This window comes from Prionailurus bengalensis, chromosome B1 (assembly GCF_016509475.1).
Source record: "Prionailurus bengalensis isolate Pbe53 chromosome B1, Fcat_Pben_1.1_paternal_pri, whole genome shotgun sequence".
Classification (NCBI taxonomy): Eukaryota; Metazoa; Chordata; class Mammalia; order Carnivora; family Felidae; genus Prionailurus; species Prionailurus bengalensis.
In genome coordinates, this window is record NC_057344.1 from 151046662 (window position 1) to 151067026 (window position 20365).

The 20365-nt window shown below is 36.2% G+C and overlaps 1 protein-coding gene across 4 annotated transcripts in view; it reads left to right on the forward strand.

Moving 5' to 3' along the window:
* Positions 1 to 20365, forward strand: part of CENPC (centromere protein C) — an 81527-nt gene that overhangs the window by 26117 nt on the left and 35045 nt on the right. For all 4 annotated transcript variants that reach the window (XR_006296175.1, XM_043572573.1, XM_043572575.1 and 1 more), the window contains exons 9-10: positions 4584 to 4775; positions 10745 to 11036. Coding sequence is in view for 3 of the 4 variants with exons in the window: in XM_043572573.1 (XP_043428508.1) it covers positions 4584 to 4775; positions 10745 to 11036 (484 nt within the window). In the remaining variant the exon portion in view is untranslated. The remainder of the gene's footprint in view (positions 1 to 4583; positions 4776 to 10744; positions 11037 to 20365) is intronic.

The following is a 20365-nucleotide window of genomic DNA, read 5'->3' on the forward strand; positions in this document are numbered from 1 at the left end:
ACTTAACAAATGTATTAGACACTTTAGGTGTACATAACATAATTTAATCCTTCTTGACAATCCCATAAATTAGAAAATACTCATGGTTAAAATATGCTGGCTCAGGATCTGTCCCATCGTAGAGTCCATATTTTTTCAACACTATTAAGAAGTTTTGAAGTAAGTAAAAATGCTTTTGATGCTCAATTGGAAAAACTATTAACCAGAAAATTCTATTCAACAGAATTTTTTATGTACTTAGAGATTCTAGATGACTATACTGTATTGCTGATACAGAAGAGAGAAAGTATATTAATTTTTTTTTTTTAATGTTTACTTTGAGAGAGAGAGAGATAAAGTGTGAGCAGGGGAGGGGCAGGGAGAGAGGGAGACACAGAATCTGAAGTAGGCTCCAGGCTCTGAGCTGTCAGCATAGAGCCTGATGTGGGGCTTGAATTCACAAATTATGAGATCATGACCTGAGCTGAAGTTGGAAGCTCAACTAACTCCCAGGCACTCCTGGAAGAAAGTATATTAAAGCACAGTATTTAAGCTAGTTGTTGTGAAAAGAAATTCCACTTTAATAATTACCTAACTATTTTAGCTTTCTTTTTGTGTAATCTATGTCATAGACTTTATATTACCTGAAATAATAGTTTTGTCCATGTGTACCTTTGTGTACTTGAAAAATTCTGCTTAAAATAAAGGGGAAAAAAAGCTACCTTCTCTATTTTGTGGACCTCTTTTGTAAATGCCTGACATGTCCCAGGTGATTTTTGTTGGAATTATTTTTCCTTCCTTCCTTCTTTCCTTCCCTTCCTTCCTTCCTTCCTTCTTCCTCCCTCCCCCCCACTTCGTCCCTTCCTTTTTTTTTTTTTTTTTTGTTCTTCCTTTACTTTCTCATTAGCAGCTGGCTATTTGAAGAAAATATAAAGAATCTCTGACTAAACTGAGATTATATTATAGGAAATTTTTTTTTCTTATTAGTCCCTTAAGTAGAATATGAATTCATAAAATTTGAAGGTACAAAATTTTTATTTATCCATAAGTTCTTAGGAAAAAAACATTGTATCAAGAAAGTATACTTGAAGGAGACTCTAAGTGTTAAACATTTATTGAATGCAAAATTCTTCACACTAATTTTCAGTTATATTAAATTCTTCCTTATCTAGATTGGTTAGTGAATATAATGTCTGATTAATTACCAATTAATTTTCTATCACTGTCATAACAAATTACCCCATACTTAGTGACTTAAAACAACATACATTTATTATAGTTCTTTGGGTTGGAAATCTGAAATTGATCTCACTGGACTAAAATCAATGTGTTGACAAGGTGTCTTTTGTTTCTGATAATTCTAGGAGAGAATCTGTATCCTTATCTTTTCCAGCCTCTTGAAGTTGCTTCTATTCCTTGAATCATAGCTCCCTTCTTTCATCCTCAAAGCCAGCAATACCAGCCTTCTCGCAATTTCCAATTTTTTTTGTGTCTTCCATTGTCCCATCTTTCTGACCACTACTTCTGAGAACACATGTAAGTAGATTGGGCCAGCCTAGATAATTCAGGATAATCTCCCTGTTTTAAGGTTTATAACCTTAATCATTTCCTCAAAGTCTCTTGCCAGGTAATATTTTCACAGATTTGTGGATTGGGTGAGTACATCTTTGGGAGGCCATTATTCTGCCAACCATATCAGTTTTCAAAGACTAATAATATGAAGATAATTTAAGTCCAAAGATATTTTTACTCCGAAGATTTTTTTTTTTTTTTTAATTCAAAAGGCACTTGACAGGGGCGCCTGGGTGGCTAAGTTGGTTAAGCGTCAGACTTCGGCTCAGGTCATGATCTCGTGGCTCGTGAGTTCAAGCTCCTCTTCAGGCTCTCTGCTGACAGCTCAGAGTCAGGAGCCTGCTTTGGATTCTGTCTACATCTCTCTCTGCCCCTTCCCTGCTCCTCGAACTCTGTCTCTCTCTCTCAAAAAGAAATAAGCATTAAAAAAAACAACAACCAAAAGGCACTTGACAGATTTGTAATGCCTAAACTGATGATTTATTTTGAGGCAGTGGACTTTTCCAGTTTTGATGTCTCTCAGGCTTCTTAAACTGAATGTGTTGGAAACTAAATTCTTCCAAACTTCTCCTTCTTTTGTTTTCCTGTCTTCATAAATGGGACCATAATAAATCTAATAGCTCAGGAAGGAAACTCGAATCATCTTTAACTTGTCTTTCCTTTACTTAGCAACCCGTATAAAGTTAATTAAGTCTTTTGACTTCTCCCTAAGTAGCTTTCATATCTGTTACTTCTCTCCATGCCTCTTGCTATTCTTTTTAGCCAAGTTAGAGTCATTTATTTCTTAGATTATTGTAGCAGTTTATGCACAAACCCTCTGGCTTCTTAATACTCTCCAGATTCATCTCCTGGGTTGCTTTATAATGAATTTCTTTCAGTTCTGTGAACAAACTGCTGTCTCAACTGTGGGCCCTTTAGAAAAATTTTCCTAATTTTTCCAAGCTTTCCAAGTTTTGTGTTCAGTTAAAATACCACTTATTACTTGCCACCCTGGTATGTTCCTGTGTATGCTCCATTAGCGTCCTTTGTATTTTATCACACATGTAATTAGTTGCTGAATTTCCATCTTTCCTTCTGGCATTTAGACTGAAAGCTCCATGAGAACAGGAACTGTATCTATCCTATTCCTAAAATATCCCTCAGATCTTAGCCTTAGCAGTTATCTCTATGGGTCATTGGCATACATTTTTAATCAATGACAGAAATATTACTCTATTTTGGATGAATAATTTTGCTGTTTATTAAAACGTGTCCCACCTTCAGAACGATACTTCTTTATGTGTAAATATGCAAAATTTTCTACAGTAGTAGAAATTTATCGCTTGTGAGTCACCTCTTTTTCTGGCCATTGCCCTACTTAGGACATATATTTCCTAAGTTCTAAGTCAACTATCTTCACTTTACTGTCTGTTCACATATCAATTATATCTTCTTTATGTATTCTTGTTTATTAGTTTTCTAAATTGTTTGTCATTCAGTTTCTAATCTTCCCTGAACTGAAATTAGTTTCTGAAATAATCGGTTTGTTTTTGACTTTGTATGATATTCTTTTTCTGTATCACTGTCTGAATAAGTCTTCGGTGGTAGCATTTTCCTCCTCAGATTCTTTTCCCTTTTTCCATTGTTCACACTGATTTTTTTTTTTAAATTGATTCATGAACATGGGCAGTTATCTCTGAAATCATGAGCACCTCTCATTTATTAGAACAGTTCCTGAGAATACTTTTGATAAATATAAGGGAAAGTGAAAAAGGGAAACATAGAAGAAAAGGACTTGGAGAATGAAAAATGAGGGTGGACACAGAGTAGGCCTGAAAGTGATGCTCACTGCTGAGGATTCTTGCCATTTTACAGATAATTCCTTAAACCACTTATTAGTGGTAACTGTTTGTTTTTGTTTTTGTTTTGTTTTGAAAGCTTAGGAACGCAAATCTGGGAGGGGAGAGGGTGGAAATCTTAAGCAGTTCCTCCCCCAGCCTGGAACTTGACCTGGGCTGAAATCAAAAGTACTGACTGAGCCACCCAGTGCCCCTAGTGGCAACCATGTTGAAAGTTCTCTATTTTTGCTTTAGAGTTTTGTAAAATTGACCCTTTTATTATTTTCTATATCCACTCCCTAAAATACCTCCTTTATTGTCGAGTTTTTACTGTCTGTGGTGACTCTTCCAGTATCTCCCATTCTCATTACTTGGCAAATATTGGTTGATTCTAATATTAAACACAGTATTGGTAAGGTATATTCTTTCCTTTTCATCAACTTTTTTGTGCCTGGTTCACATTATTAAGGCTACTATTTTTCTTTTACTCCTTTTATAAGCATAAATCATTCTCTTTATCTCAAATTCAGAACATTGCCAAATCCTGTAACTTATTCTCAAACTGGAATTGGAGAGTGATACCACTGTAAGGAATCTTGACATAATTTGGCTCCTTTTCTCTTCTCTCCACTCAATCCAGTTTAACTGGGAGAATGACTAAAACACGTAGAATAGTGCTTTTCAAACTTACCTATACATTTGAATTCCCTGAGGATTTTGTTAGCATACTGATTCATAAGCTGATTTAATAGGTGCGAGGTGGGACCCAAGGTTCTCTATTTCTAAACAGTCTCTCCCAGGTGATGCTGATACAACTGATCTGTGAACCATACTTGGTGTATCAAAAACTTAGATTGTATCTAGAGTATCAAAAACTTAGATTGTATCTGGAGTAGCTAATGCTGGGTAGCACTTTTGCCAGTTTCATTGCCTACTGTAACATTGGCTTCATCCTGAATTCATATTTCAAGTATATGTTAGTCATCAAGCAGTGTGAAAAGTTTCATTTAACTGACAGATCTTATTGAGAACATTTGACTTAAAAAAAAAAAAAAGGAGGTGAAAAGAAGCTCACTGGATAAATTTAAGATACTCCTATAATTGAGTTTGTTTTGTTTTGTTGTTGTTTTTTTTTTTTTTTTACCTATTGTGATTTTCTGAAAACTCTTTGGTTCAATAGATTGTAAATTGTTTTAATGGTTTTCTTTAATTTAGGAAGCAAGAAAAATAGCACCAGTGTTCCTTATGCAGAGAATCAGAAAAAAGCTAAAGAATATAAAAAGAAGCAATTTTCCAGTGGGTCCAAGAAGAACAAACTTGTACCTGATGAGGTGACTTCAACTATTACAAGAAGTCGAAGAATTTCGAGGCGTCCATCTAATTGGTGGGTGGTAAAGTCAGAGCAGAGTAAGTATTTTATTTAAATTATGTTCATTGAGAGCTCCAAAAAGTCATTCTATGAGAGACTTTGTTTTATACAACCATTTTCCACAGAAAAATCTTATGAGAACAAAGTTAAATTGGATCGTTAATAGAAATATTAAATCAGGTAAGTATGCAAATCATTTGGACTCTATTCTATACTGTATTCTAGATATAGAGATATATCTAGAAAACAAACCCCTGTCTCATGGGACTTACATTCTAGTGGAGGAAGACCAGCAATACAGATGTATAATTCATGCAGTGATAGGTAATAAAGAAAAATTAAGCAGATAAAGGATAGAAATGGGAAGTAGTTGACAGAAGTAGGGGTGGATGAAAAGATAGAACAGAAGCAATAAGAGTCCATTTTGATCTTTCAGAGCACATATCACAAATATGAAGAGGGGAGCCATACAAATAACTTGGTGTGGAACATTTCAGACCAAGGGAACAGTATTTGTAAAGGTTCTGATGGAGCTTACTTGACATCTTTGAAGAATTCAAGAAGGCCAGTATGGCTAAAAAAGAGTAAGCCAGGAGAGGTGAAGTCAGAGAGGCAGGCTGTGATAGAGAGTTTAGAAAAAGTGTATTGGGAAACTCCTGGAAGATTTTAAGCAATAAATTAAAAATTTTTTTTTTTTTAATTTTTTTTTCCAACGTTTTTATTTATTTTTGGGACAGAGAGAGACAGAGCATGAACGGGGGAGGGGCAGAGAGAGAGGGAGACACAGAATCGGAAACAGGCTCCAGGCTCCGAGCCATCAGCCCAGAGCCTGACGCGGGGCTCGAACTCATGGACCGCGAGATCGTGACCTGGCTGAAGTCAGACGCTTAACCGACTGCGCCACTCAGGCGCCCCAGCAATAAATTAAAATTTAAGTGACTTGATTGAGTCATCCTTTTTTTTTTTTTTTTTTTTTTAATTTTTAAGTTCATTTATTTTTTTGAGAGAGTAAGAGAACGTGCAGGGGAGGGGCAGAGAGAGAGAGGGGGAGACAGATTCCGAAGCAGGCTCTTTACTGACCATGCACCTTGCTGCTCAGACTCATGAGCTGTGAGATCATGACCTGAGCTGAAATCAAGAGTCGGATGCTTAACTGACTGAGCCACCCAGGTCCCTTGATTGAGTCATCTTGTAAAAGATTTATCCTTACTTCTGTAGAGAGGAAGCTAGGGCTTGGCAAAAATGGAAACATGAACACTAGTTAAGATATTGTTGGACAGAAGAGATGAAAAGTGGTTGGATTCATTATTAATGGAGTAGAGTAAGAGAGAAAACCAGGAGTCTAGCATGACTCAGTTTTTTTTTTTTTTTTTTTTTTTGGCCTAAACAAATAGAATAATGGAACTCTACTGTTTAGTGAGATGAGGAAAAGTATGAGAGAAGCAGATTTGCGAAGGATATCAAGATTTGAGGTTGTGATAGATACATCGTAGAGATAGCCTGGTTAATGAGTTTAAAGTTAGGGGGAAGGATCTGGGAGGACATAAATAATTGAGGACTTATCAATATATAGATGAATTTAAAACTTTAGGACTGCTTGAAATCTCCTAATGATAGACTGAACCTGGCAAACAAAAATAAGCCAAGGATTAAGTTGGGAGACACCAGTGTTAGGAGTTGGGAAGGAGTGGGAAGATCCATCAAAAGAAACTAAACATGTGCAGTTAGTAAGATTAAAGGAAAATGAAGAGAACTTAGGGTTATGGAAGCAAAGTGATGAAAGCATTTTAATTAAGGATTGAGTGATGAACTTTCTAAAATACTGCTAATAGTCTGAAGTAGTTGAGGTTTAAGAATTGACAGTATAATTTTGGGCCACATGGAGGCTGTTAGACACTTTGATAAAAATGGTTTCTGTGGAATGATTGGATCAAAAGCCTGATTGGAGTGGTTTCAAGAGAGAGTTGGAAGGGAAGAAGGAGAGACAGTAAGATAAAGGAGCATAGCAGATATGGGGCTAAGGGAAGGTTTTTTGTTTTTTTGTTCTTTTAATTATAAGATATTACACATGTTTATCTGCTTATTTAAAATAACCCCATAGAATGTAGAAAAGGAGAACCCTCTTGCACTGTTGATGGGAATGCAAACCAGTGCGGCCACTGTGGAAAATAGCATGGAGGTTTCTCAAAAAGTTAAAAATAGGTATAATATAGCAATTGCACTACTAGGTATTCACCCAAAGAATATAGAAATACTAACTCAAAGGGTACATGCACCCCAGTGTTTATAGCAACATTATCTACAATAGCCAAATTATGGAAACGGCTCAAGTGTCCATTAACTGATGAATGGTTAAAGAAGATACACACACACACACACACACACACACACAAGCAATATTACTGAGCCATAAAAAAATGAAATCCTGCCATTTGCAATGACATGGATGGAGCTAGAGAGTATTATGCTAACCAAAATAAGTCAGTCAGAGAAAGATAAATACCATATGATTTCACTTATATGTGGAATTTAAGAAACAAAAGAAATGAACAAAGGGAAAGAGGGGGGTGCAAACCAAGAAACAGACTCTTAATTATAGAAAACAAACTGATGGTTACCAGAAGGGAGGTGAGTGGGGGGATGGGTGAAATAGATGATGGGAATTAAGGAGTGCACCTGTCCTGATGAACAGTATGGAAGTGTTGTATACCTGAAATGTTAACTAACTGGAATATAAATAAAAACTTTAAAATGACTCCTGATTACAAAAAGTAAAAAAATTAAAAATAAAATGACCTCATAGAAAGGTAGAGAATACATCTAGATCACAGTCCTTGAGTAGGCAAGGACAGGACTGTGATCTAGTATACAGATGGAAGTAGTTTGGTAGAATCGAGGGTGGAAAGATAAAGATCTACTTTTCTATTGTTTTTCCTCCATGAAAATAGTAAGCAACAACATCAGGTGAAAGTGAAGTGAGAGAAGTGATAGTAGAAGTTTGAAGTTTCCTTAACATCAGAAGGATACAAAGGAAAATCAGAAAAAAAGTACATGGGCAAAGTCTGAAGCAGCCCTCTCCCAATGGATTCTTACCAGAGGCACATAGTTCCTCCAGCAATGAATATTTGCGACAGATGTATAAAATGTTGTCTACTAGGGAAGCTCATTAGGGATTAATGCTCAAGATTTTTACTGGAGGTAGTCACCTAGGCACTCTGCCTAGCAAGTACTAAAATTCGACTCCCTGAAGGAAAGCAAGTATTTGACATAAACTGTATTTTTTGCACAAGCAGTTTAGGCACACTAAACTACATTTGTCAGTTAGGAAATGATGGGAACCCTCCCAAAATTGAAGTTCCCACATGCTAGGCTAGGCAAGAGCTAACTTTGCAAGCAGGTCTTTCTAAGGATAACATTCTTAGGTCTGCAGTGCTATCTCTTTTCTGTACAGGGTGAAACATTTATTGTTTTGGAAACATTTTTGATTTTTTTTAAGGGAGGTAATCATGAAAAGATGGTAGATGATAAGGTAACATTTAATGGATACTGTTGACTCTGGTATTGAGATCAACAAGTGAGAGACTAGACAAATGTGGCACTCCATCTGGGGCCTTGTTGCTATGAATTTTTGAGTCATTGGGATCCTTGATTATAGCAGAAAGAAATATTCTGTTGCAGCCTTCCTTGGATTTTGGATTTAGATCTCAGTTTAAATGATTATTTCTCTACTTTGGCTAAGTTATTTTGTTCAGTTTCTTACTCTGTAACATGATTACAAACACATCTACCTCATTATAAGGATTTAGTGACACGTAGTTAGTATAAAAAATGTTATCTCCTCCTGATACTACTTTGAGGAACTCACCTTTCTGCCCCAAGTGCCTGAAACTGTACTATGGCAGATGAGTGTGTAAATACATGAGAAAATGAAAATCTTACAAAGCTTGTATAAGTGTTTTAGAACTCTGAAACTTATCAAAAAAGACTTATGTAGCAGCTTTGAAACAGGTGTTGAATTTCTGATTGAGTAGGGAGCCACAAAAAAGAGGAATACTTGTAGATCTCATAGTTCAAACAGTCTTTCATCTGGTAGAAAAGAAAGTCTGAACCTCAGTAAAGCAATATGACTTGCACCTAAGGTCATAGACCTGTGTGCTAGAACTGGAAAAAAATAGAACCCAGGTTTCCTGACTCTTGATTCATTGCTTATTTCCCTATCAAGCAGCCAAGCTGCCGATAGTGGATGTGTGGCCGTACTGCTTTTTCGTGTATGTTGAGACAAATTTATTGAGTGCCCACTGTGAGGCAGGAATGGTGTAAGGTAGAACCAGTACTAGAGTGAGTCAAGTGAGTAATATACAGTGAGAAATTCGAGGAGGCGTTTGGTCTCTAGATTGTGTGTGTTCACATTCAGTACTTGCATGACTCTGAGAGTGAGAACCTTCTTCAATTTTTTAATTTTATGATGAGAAAAAAAAAACTTTATGATAACTTTTAAGATCTACTTGTTGGTATTTATTTTCCAGTATATACATATATAAAACTATTACATTGCGCACCCTGAACTTATACAATGTTAATGTCAATTATATCTCAGTAGGACTGGGGAAAAAAATTGCTTCACCACTGTCCTGACCCTGATGTTAGGCATTGGAAATGTAGAGATAGGTAAAAGAGCAAACTTGGTCTCAAGGAATTGCCAGTCTGCTGGAAGAGAAAGATAAGTAAATAAATAGATGGATGATAAATGTTATCAGAGGGTTGAGAGAGAGAGCTACCTAATTTAAGCATGGGAATTTGGGACAGCTTCCTGAAGAATGAATTAGGAATTAGTTAAGTAACTGGGTGGGGTGAGGAGGATGGATGGAATGTTTCGAGCAGAGTAGCATGTGCAGAGATCTGGAGCTGAGAGTGTGACCTTTTAAAGATTATTTTAGCAGAGTTATATGGAAGGCTTGTTAAAATACAGAGTATTGGGCCCTACTCTGAGTTTCTGATTTAGTGGGTCTGAAGTGAGGCCTGAGAATTTGCATTTCAAACAGACTCTTAAGTGATCCTGATCCTGCTGGTCTGGGACCAACCCTTTAAGAACCAGTGCTTTGGAGAAATGCAAATAGTTCAGTATTGCTGGCTGCTTTTTTTTTTTTTTTTTTTTTTTTGTCAGTTTGTTTATTTGGAGGATAGAATTTTGATTAACGAAATAAGTACTCTACATGTAGAAATAAATTATTGAAAATATTTGGACGTAATCCTTAAGTTACAGATTATCACTAAAAGACTTTAGCAAGGTTGTAATGACCCAGCTTGTGTTTTCCTAAGATGATTCTTGAAACAGTGTGAAGAATGGATTGAAGAACGGCAAGGCTAGAGAAAGGGAAACTAATTAAGAGGCTCCTTTAATAATCCAGATAAGATGCCAGTCCCTGCTAATGACAGGCAGGAGAGCTTGAGAGAAGTGGATTTGAGTGGTATTAAGAATGTAGAAATGACAGGATAAGGGGACTGATTGCAGATAGAGACAGGAGTCTTGGCTGACTGAGATTTCTGATGTAGGTATTTGAGCAAATAGTTGTGCTTTTTGTTAAGAAAGGAACTAAAACCAGAGGGGCAGATTTAAAGGAGAGTGATAGGTGAATATTATGATACCAGCATCTACGTAGTAATTACAGTTAAGAGTACAAGGGCCCCTCAAAGTAGGTACATAAGAGTGAGAAGCTGAAGCTGGAACCGTGGGAAATACCAGGATCTTAAGGATGGCCACAAGAGTAGTGGGCAGAGACAGGGTGGTTTTGGAAGCTTGTGATAAATTTGGTACATATGTCTAAAAATTGAAAAGCTGCATAGTTTATGAATTTAATTTGAAAATAAATATAGCCTATGAGATTGGTGTATGTGTGTGTGTGTGTGTATGTGTTTACATGAAAATATATATAATGTTGGTATTTCAATGAGCCAGATAATTTGGATAAACATTATGCTAACTTTAGGTTATCATTGAATCCTTCAGGTCTTGTTTATAGCAAGTCTTCAAGAAGAAATGAATTGTCAGTGTGTCACAACAGTAGACAAACACCTGTTGAAAAACCAAACCAGTCATCTAAGAATATTGGGGACAAAACTATTCCATTTAAAGGGCAGAAGAGAACTACTCCAGGCAGCTCAAGAACACAGGAGTTTTTAACTGCTAAAGATTCTAGAAGAATTATTGACCATGATAAAATTTCTGGTTCTTCCCAGAATGAGTCATTGAAAAGTGATGAGGAAGACCTGGTTAAGAAGAAAAATCATGATCATTCTGGGTATGTCTATTATGTATACAATATAGTTATTTTTGCTGTTTAGCATTTAATAGTTTGTGTCATTTAATCATTTGTGGAGAAACAGTATTAGCGTAAAGGGCTCTGCAGTCTGACAGACATGGTTGTAAATTCATGCTCAGCCATTAGCTGGTGATGCCCTAGGGCAACACAGAACTCTTGAATTTTTTTCCTCATTTTAAAATGGGGAATAATATATATACTACATAGGATGCGACTAATATATATACTAAGAGTAAGTATTATTGTCATTGAAGAGTTGCTTCTTTTTTGGAGCACCCGGGTGGCTCAGTCGGTTGAGCGACTGACTCTTCATTTCAGCTTGGGTCATGATCCCAGGGTTGTGGGATGGAGCTCCGAACCAGGCTCAGCACTGGGTGTGGAACCTGCTTAAGATTCTTTTTTCTCCTTCAGCTCCTCCTCCATAAACTCTCTTAAGTAAAAAAAAAAAAAAAAAATTTTAATTAAAAAAGTTGATTCCTTTTAAAAAAAAATACAGGGGCGCCTGGGTGGCGCAGTCGGTTAAGCGTCCGACTTCAGCCAGGTCACGATCTCGCGGTCCGGGAGTTCGAGCCCCGCGTCAGGCTCTGGGCTGATGGCTCAGAGCCTGGAGCCTGTTTCCGATTCTGTGTCTCCCTCTCTCTCTGCCCCTCCCCCGTTCATGCTCTGTCTCTCTCTGTCCCAAAAATAAATAAACGTTGAAAAAAAAAAATTAAAAAAAAAAAATACAGTAGTAAAAACATAAATTTTACCATTTTGGTCATTTTTTAAAATTTATTTTTTTATCTTTTAATTTTTATCTTTTAATCTTAGTCGTTATTAACGTATAGTTTGATTTGCTTCCTTCTGAGTGAAGTTAATGTGATTTCAATAATTAGGAATATATCTTAATACTTCTCCCCCTAAGGTGATAATAGTTAAGGTACTTTTGAGTGCTTATTATGTGTCAACTATTTGCTAGGAGCTTTTCAATGAATTTTCATCAGTCCCTGACAACCTAGTGAGTTAGGTATTGTTCTTGCATATTTTTACTTCTTAACATAGCATTTATTCTTTCATTTACTCAACAAATAATGCATATTACATGTGAGAAACTGCAGGGTGCTAGGGGTGTACAGAAATAAATCATTAGAGTGCCTTAAAAATAGCAGCATATGTAACCAGTAAGGAAATCGAATTAGTAATCAAAAATCTCCCAAAAAACAAGAGTCCAGGGCCAGATGGCTGTACAGGGGGATTCTACCATACATTTAAGGAAGAGTTAACACCTATTCTCTTGAAGCTGTTCATAATGGGGTATATCTCTGGATTTCATTGCATTTACCTAATTATTAGTGAAATTAAATAGTTAAATATCTTTTTATTTGTTTCTTGCTCATTTTTATTTTTTCTTAGAAAAAAAATTTAATTTATTTATTTTGAGAGAGATAGTATAAGTGGGGGAGGGGCAGCGAGAGAGAGAAAGAGAGAGAATCCCAAGCAGGCTTCATGGCTGCCAACGCAGAGCCCTGCATGGAGCTCGAACTCACGAAACTGTGAGATCATGACCTGAGCCGAAACCAAGAGTTAGATGCTTAACCATCTGAGCCACCCAGGCCCCCCCTTGCTCATGTTTAAATAGATTGTCTCTTTGTAAATTGCTTGGCCAATTTTATATTTTTTTAGAATTGATTTTTAGGAACTCTTTATCTATTTTGGCTTTTAATCCTTAATGGGTCACATGTATTCGTGTCTTTCATACAGAAGACATAATTTTAATGTATGGTTAACCCTAGAGCATCATGGGAGTTAGGGGCACTGACCCCTGCACAGCCAGAAATTTGCTTGTAACTTTTGACTTCTCCAAAGCTTAACTACTAATAACTTATTGTTGACTGGAAACCTTACTAGTAGCATAAACAGTTGATTAACACATATTTTGTTTTTTACATATATTACATGCTATATTCTTACGATAGAATAAATTAGAGAAAAGAAATTGTTATTAAGAAAGAGAAAAAACATTTACAGGATTGTATTTATTGAAAAAAAAATTGCTTATATGTGGACCTGTGCACTTTAAACCTGTGTTATTCAAGGGGTCAGCTGTAGTAGAATTTATTAGTCTTTCAGTGTTGTGAACATTTGCTTTTTTTGTAGACTCCGAGGTTATAAGGATCTGTTTTTCTATATTTTTTTCCTAAAAACTAACTTGTTTTTTTATACTTACTTCTTTTTTTTTTTTTTTTTAATTTTTTTTTTTCAACATTTATTTATTTTTGGGACAGAGAGAGACAGAGCATGAACGGGGGAGGGGCAGAGAGAGAGGGAGACACAGAATCGGAAACAGGCTCCAGGCTCTGAGCCATCAGCCCAGAGCCTGACGCGGGGCTCAAACTCACCGGCCGCGAGATCGTGACCTGGCTGAAGTCAGACGCTTAACCGACTGCGCCACCCAGGCACCCCTATATTTACTTCTTTAAACCATCTGTAATTTATTTTTGTGTTTGATGTGGAATAGGAAATTTAAATTCTTTTTTTCTCTGTGTAGGTGTTGAATGGTACATTTCCCCCACTGATTTGTAATGGCCTCTCTTTTATCAGATTTCCATATTTATATGATCTTGTTTCTTGTATCATTTATTTGCATAAGATTCCTGAGAGGTGGGTAGGACACTCGTTAGCTCCATTTTTACATATGAGGAAGGTCTACATAGATTAAATAGCGTGTCATTAGATAACTAGGTCTTCTGACTAGTAGTCCAATTGTTTTTACTTGAATGTATTAATAATAAAAATAAATCAAAGTTTTACTAAACAAAGCAGTTGAGCCTTACCTATAGGTTGAGAGAAATAGGTTAAGATAAAAAATTTGTTTACATTGAGTTTTTAAATTTCAGCTAGTATTTTTATAACAAACCTTATCTTTTATGTACAATGAGAATGTATGGTACTCCCCACACCATACAGTTCACTCATGAAATGTGTACAATTCAATGTTTTTTTAGTATATTAACAGATAGGTGCAAACCATCAACACAGTCAATTTTAGAGTATTTTCAGCACTTCACAAAGCCAGTACTCATTAGTTATCATTTCCCTAGTCCACTCTGCCACTACCCTAAGCAACCACTAATCTACTTTTTATCTGTATAGATTTCTCTACAGTTTGGATTTTCATCTGAATGAAATCATATAGTATGAGTTTTTTGTACTGGCTTCTTTTGGAAATTTTCAAGTTTCATTCATGTTGTAGTGTATATCAGTACTTCCTTACTTTTTATGACCAAAAAATGTTTTGTTTTATGGTTATACCATGTTTTGTTTATCTTTTCATTCACTGATGGACATTTGGGTTGTTTCCACCTTTTGGCTCTTATGAATAATGCTGGTATAAACATTTGTGTACAGGTTTCTATGTGAACATGTGTTTTCATTTCTCTTGGATATATACCCAGGAGTGGAGTTGCTCTGACATATGGTAACTATATTAAAATTGTTTGAGGAACTGTAAGATTGTTTTCCAAAGCATCTGTACCATTTTACATTCCTGCCAGCAGTTTATGAAGGTTCCAGTCTCTCTGCATCCTTGTCAACATTTGTTATTATCTGACTTTGATGCTAGCCATCCGAGTTGGTATGAAAGTAGTATTTCTTTGTGATTTTCATTTGCACTTCCCAGATGACTAATGATGTTGAGCATCTCTTCATTTGTTTATTGGCCATTTGCGTATCTTTAGAGAAAAATCTATTCAGCCTAATTTTTTGGGTTTTTTTATTGTGTTGTAAGAGGTCTTTATATTTTGGATACAAGTCCCTTGTCAGATACGTGGTTTGCAGATATTTTCTCCATTCTGTGGGTTTTCTTCTTGCTTCTTAATGGTGTCCTTTGAAGTACTAAAGTTTTTAATTTTCGTAAAGTCCAATCCATCTATTTTATCCTTTTGTTGCTTATACTTGGTGTCATATCTAAGAATCCAAGTTCATGAAGATTTGTCATTATCTTTTCTTCTAAGAGTTTTTCTTACATTTAGGTTTTTGATCCATTTTGAGTTAACTTTTGTATATTCTATGAGGGATTCAACTTTATTCTTTTGCATGTGACTGTCCAATTTTCCATAATTGTTTGTGAAAACGACTACTTATTCCCCCATTGAATGGTGTTGGCATCATTTTTGAAAATCAGTTGACCATAAATATATGAGTTTCTTTCTGAATTCTCAGTTTTTTTCTCTTAATCTATATATTAATTCTTGATCCAGTACTACACTGTCTTGATTGTTACCATTGCTATGAAAAGATTTGAGATCAAGAGGCATAAGTCCTCATTATTCTTCTTTTCAGATTGTTTTGGCTATTCTGGGTTCCTTGCAATCCCATATAAATTTTAGAATCAGCATGTCAATTTCTACAAAGATACCACTTGAGAATCTGACAGAGAATGCGTTGAATCTGTATATCAGTTTGGGAGATATTGCCATTTTAACACTAAATCTATCGATCCATGAACATGGGATGCTTTTCCATTCATTGAGGTCTTCAACTTATTTCATCAGTGTTTTCAGAGCATAAGTTTTACACTTTTGTTAAATTCATTTCTAAGCATTTTATTATTTTAATGCTATTGTGAATGGAATTGCTTTTTTTTGATGGATAAATCAACTTTTATTTAACTACAGACATTATTCAAATTCTCTATACTCGTTTCCTTCAAAATAATTAAGAATATAATTTATCATAAATGGGAAAATGACACAAAACAAATTTCCCCAAGACTTTGCAACAATAGCACCAACAATACAAATTACTATATTTCTTTGGGCAACATTATTTTTTTTCCTTCTCTCTCCTTTTTTTTTTTAATTTAATTTTTAAAAAATTTTTTTAGTTTACATCCAAATTAGCATATAGTGCAACAATGATTTCAGGAGTAGATTCCTTAATGCCCCTTACCCATTTAGCCCATCCCCCTCCCCACAACCCCTCCACTAATCCTCTCTTTGTTCTTCATATTTAAGACTCTCTTATGTTTTATCCCCTTCCCTGTTTTTATATTATTTTTGTTTCCCTTCCCTTATGTTCATCTGTTTTGTCTCTTAAAGTCCTCATATGAGTGAAGTCATGTGAAGTCTTTCTCTAATTTCGCTTAGCATGATACCTTCTAGTTCCATCCACGTAGTTGCAAATGGCAAGATTTCATTCTTTTTATTGCCAAGTAATACTCTATTGTCTATATATACCACATCTTTTTTATCCAGTCACCCATTGATGGACATTTAGGCTCTTTTCATACTTTGACTATTGTTGATAATGCTGCTATAAACATGGGGGTGCATGTGTCCCTTCAAAACAAGGGATACCTGTATCCCTTGGATAAATACCTAGTAGTGCAATTGCTGGGTCGTAAGGTAGATCTGTTTTTAATTTTTTGAGGAACCTCCACACTGTTTTCCAGAGTGGCTGCACCAGCTTGCATTGCCACCAACAAGGCAAAAGAGATCCTCTTTCTCTGCATCCTCGCCAACATCTGTTGTTGCCTGAGTTGTTAATGTTAGCCACTCTGACAGGTGAGGCGTGGTATTGCATTGTGGTTTTGATTTGTATTTCCCTGACGATGAGTGATGTTGAGCGTTTTTTCATGTGTCAGTTGGCCATCTGGGTGTCTTCTTTGGAGAAGTGTCTATTCATGTCTTTTGCCCATTTCTTCACTGGATTCTTTGTTTTTTTGGGTGTTGAGTTTGAGAAGTTCTTTGTAGATTTTGGATACTAACCCTTTATCTGATATGTCATTGGCAAATATCTTCTCCCATTCTGTCGGTTGCCTTTTAGTTTTGCTGATTATTTCCTTCACTGTGCAGAAGCTTTTTGTCTTGATGAGGTCCCAGTAGTTCATTTTTGCTTTTGTTTTCCTTGCCTCTGGAGACATCCTGAGTAAGAAGTTGCTGCAGCCAAGATCAAAGAGGTTTTTGCCTGCTTTCTCCTCAAGGATTTTGATGGATTCTTGTCTTACATTGAGGTCTTTCATCCACTTTGAGTTTATTTTTGTGTATGGTGTAAGAAAGTGGTCCAGGTTCATTCTTCTGCATGTCGCTGTCCAGTTTTCTCAGCACCACTTGCTGAAGAGACTGTCTTTATTCCATTGGATATTCTTTCCTGCTTTGTCAAAGATTAATTGACCAAAGGTTTGTGGGTCCGTTTCTGGGTTCTGTATTCTGTTCCATTGATCTGAGTGTCTGTTCTTGTGCCAGTACCATACTGTCTTGATGATTACAGCTTTGTAGTACAGCTTGAAGTCTGGGATTGTGATGCCTCCTGCTTTGGTTTTCTTTTTCAAGATTGCTTTGGCTATTCAGGGTCTTCTCTGGTTCCATACAAATTTTAGGATTGTTTATTCTAGCTCTGTGAAGAATGCTGGTGTCATTTTGATAGGGATTGCGTTGAATGTGTAGATTGCTTTGGGTAGTATTGACATTTTAACAATATTTATTCTTCCTATCCAGGAGCATGGAATCTTTTTCCATTTCTTTGTGTCTTCTTCAGTTTCTTTCATCAGCTTTCTATAGTTTTCAGTGTATAGATTTTTCACCTCTTTGGTTAGATTTAGTTCTAGGTATTTTATGGTTTTTGGTGCAGTTCTAAAAGGGATTGATTCCTCAGTTTCTCTTTCTGTTGCTTCATTGTTGGTGTGTAGGAATGCAACCAAGCTCTGTGCATTGGTTTTATATCCTGCACTTTACTGAATTCATAGATCAGTTCTAGCACGTTTTTGGTGGAATCTTTAGGGTTTTCCATATATAGTATCATGTCATCTGCGAAGAGTGAAAGTGTGACCTCCTGGCCGATTTGGATGCTTTTATTTCTTTGTGTTGTCTGATTGCAGAGGCTAAGACTTCCAATACTATGTTGAATAACAGTGGTGAGAGTGGACATCCCTGTCTTGTTCCTGACCTTAGAGGGAAAGCACTCAGCTTTTCCCCATTGAGGATGATATTAGTGTTGGGTTGTTCATATATGGCTTTTATGATCTCGAGGTATGATCCTTCTATCCCTAGTTTCTTGAGGGTTTTTATCAAGAAAGAATGCTGTATTTTGTCAAATGCCTTCTCTGCATTCATTGAGAGGATCATGTGTTTCTTGTCCTTTCTTTTATTGATGTGATGAATCACGTTTTGCGGATATTGAACGAGCCCTGTATCCCAGGTATAAATCCCACTTGGTCGTGGTGAATAACCTTTTTAATGTATTGCTGGATCCTGTTGGCTAATATCTTGTTGAGAATTTTTGCATCCATGTACATCAGGGAAATTGGTCTATAGTTTTCCTTTTTAGTGGGGTCTCTGTCTGGTTTTGGACTCAAGGTAATGCTGGCTTCATAGAAAGTGTTTGGAAGTTTTCCTTCTGTTTCTGTGTTTTAGGTCGGCTTCAAGAGAATAGGTATTAACTCTTCCTTAAATGTTTGGTAGAATTCCCCTGGAAAGCCATCTGGCCCTGGACTCTTGTTTTTGGGAAGGTTTTTGATTACTAATTCTATTTCTTTACTGGTTATAGGTCTGTTCAAATTTTCTGTTACTTCTTGTTTCAGTTTTGGTAGTGTATATGTTTCTAGGAATTTGTCCATTTCTTCCAGATTGCCCATTTTATTGGCATATAATTGCTCATAATATACTCTTACTATTGTTTTTATTTCTGCTGTATTAGTTGTGAACTCTCCTCTTTCATTCTTGATTTTATTTATTTGGGTCCTTTCCTTTTTCTTTTTGATCAAACTGGCTAGTGGTTTATCAATTTTGTTAATTCTTTCAAAGAACCAGCTTCTGGTTTCATTGATCTATTCTGTTTTTTTGGTTTCGATAGCATTAATTTCTGCTCTAATCTTTATTATTTTCTGCCTTCTGCTGGTTTTGGGTTTTATTTGCTGTTCTTTTTCCAGCTCTTTAAGGTGTAAGGTTAGGTTGTGTATCTAAGATCTTTGTCTCTTCTGTAGGAAGGCCTGGATTGCTATATACTTCCCTCTTATGACTGCCTGTGCTGCGTCCCAGAGGTTTTGGGGTGTGGTGTTGTCGTTTTCATTGGCTTCCATATACTTTTTAATTTCCTATTTAACTTCTTGGTTGGTCTATTCATTCTTTAGTAGGATGTTCTTTAGTCTCCAAGTATTTGTTACCTTTCCAAATTTTTTCTTGTGGTTGATTTTGAGTTTCATAGTGTTGTGGTCTGAAAATATGCACGGTATGATCTCGACCTTTTTGTACTTGCTGAGGGCTGATTTGTGTCCCAGTATGTGGTCTATTATGGAGAACATTCCATGTGCACTGGAAAAGAATGTATATTCTGCTGCTTTAGGATGAAATGTTCTGAATATATCTGTTAAGTCCATCTGGTCCAGTGTGTCATTCAAAGCCATTGTTTCCTTGTTGATTTTTTGATTGGATGATCTGTCCATTGCTCTGAGTGGGGTGTTGAAGTCTCCTACTATTAAGGTATTACTATCATTGAGTTTCTTTATGTTTGTGATTAATTGGTTTGTATATTTGGATGCCTCCACATTTGGCACATAAATTTTTATGATTATTAGGTCTTCTTGGTGGATGGACCCCTGAATTATGATAGAATGCCCTTCTGCACCTCTTGATACAGTCTTTATTTTAAAGTCTAGATTGTCTGATATAAGTATGGCTACTCCGGCTTTCTTTTGTTGACCATTAGCATGATCGATGGTTCTCCATCTTTACTTTCAATCTGAAAGTGTCTTTAGGTCTAAAGTGAGTCTCTTATAAACAGCATATAGATGGATCTTGTTTTCTTATCTATTCTGTTACCCTATGTCTTTGGATTGGAGCATTGAGTCCATTGACCTTTAGAGTGAGTACTGAAAGATACGAATTTATTGCCATTATGATGCTTGTAGAGTTGGAGTTTCTGGTGGTATTATCTGGTCCTTTCTAATCTTTGTTGCTTTGTCCCCTCAGAGAGTCCCCCTTAAAATTTCTTGCAGGGCTGGTTTAGTGGTCACAAACTCCTTTAATTTTTGTTGTCTGGGAAACTTTTTATCTCTCCTTGTGTTTTGAATGACATCCTTGCTGGATAAAGAATTCTTGGCTGCATATTTTTCCGATTCAGCACGTTGAATATATCCTGCCACTCCTTTGTGGCCTGCCAAGTTTCTATGGATAGGTCTGCTGCAAGGTTAGGGACTTTTTTTCCCTTGGTGCTTTCATGATTCTCTCCTTGCCTGAGTGTTTTGTGAATTTGACTATGATATGCCTTGTTGATGGTCAGTTTTTGTTGAATCTAATGGGAGTCTTCTGTGCTTCCTCGATTTTGACGTCTGT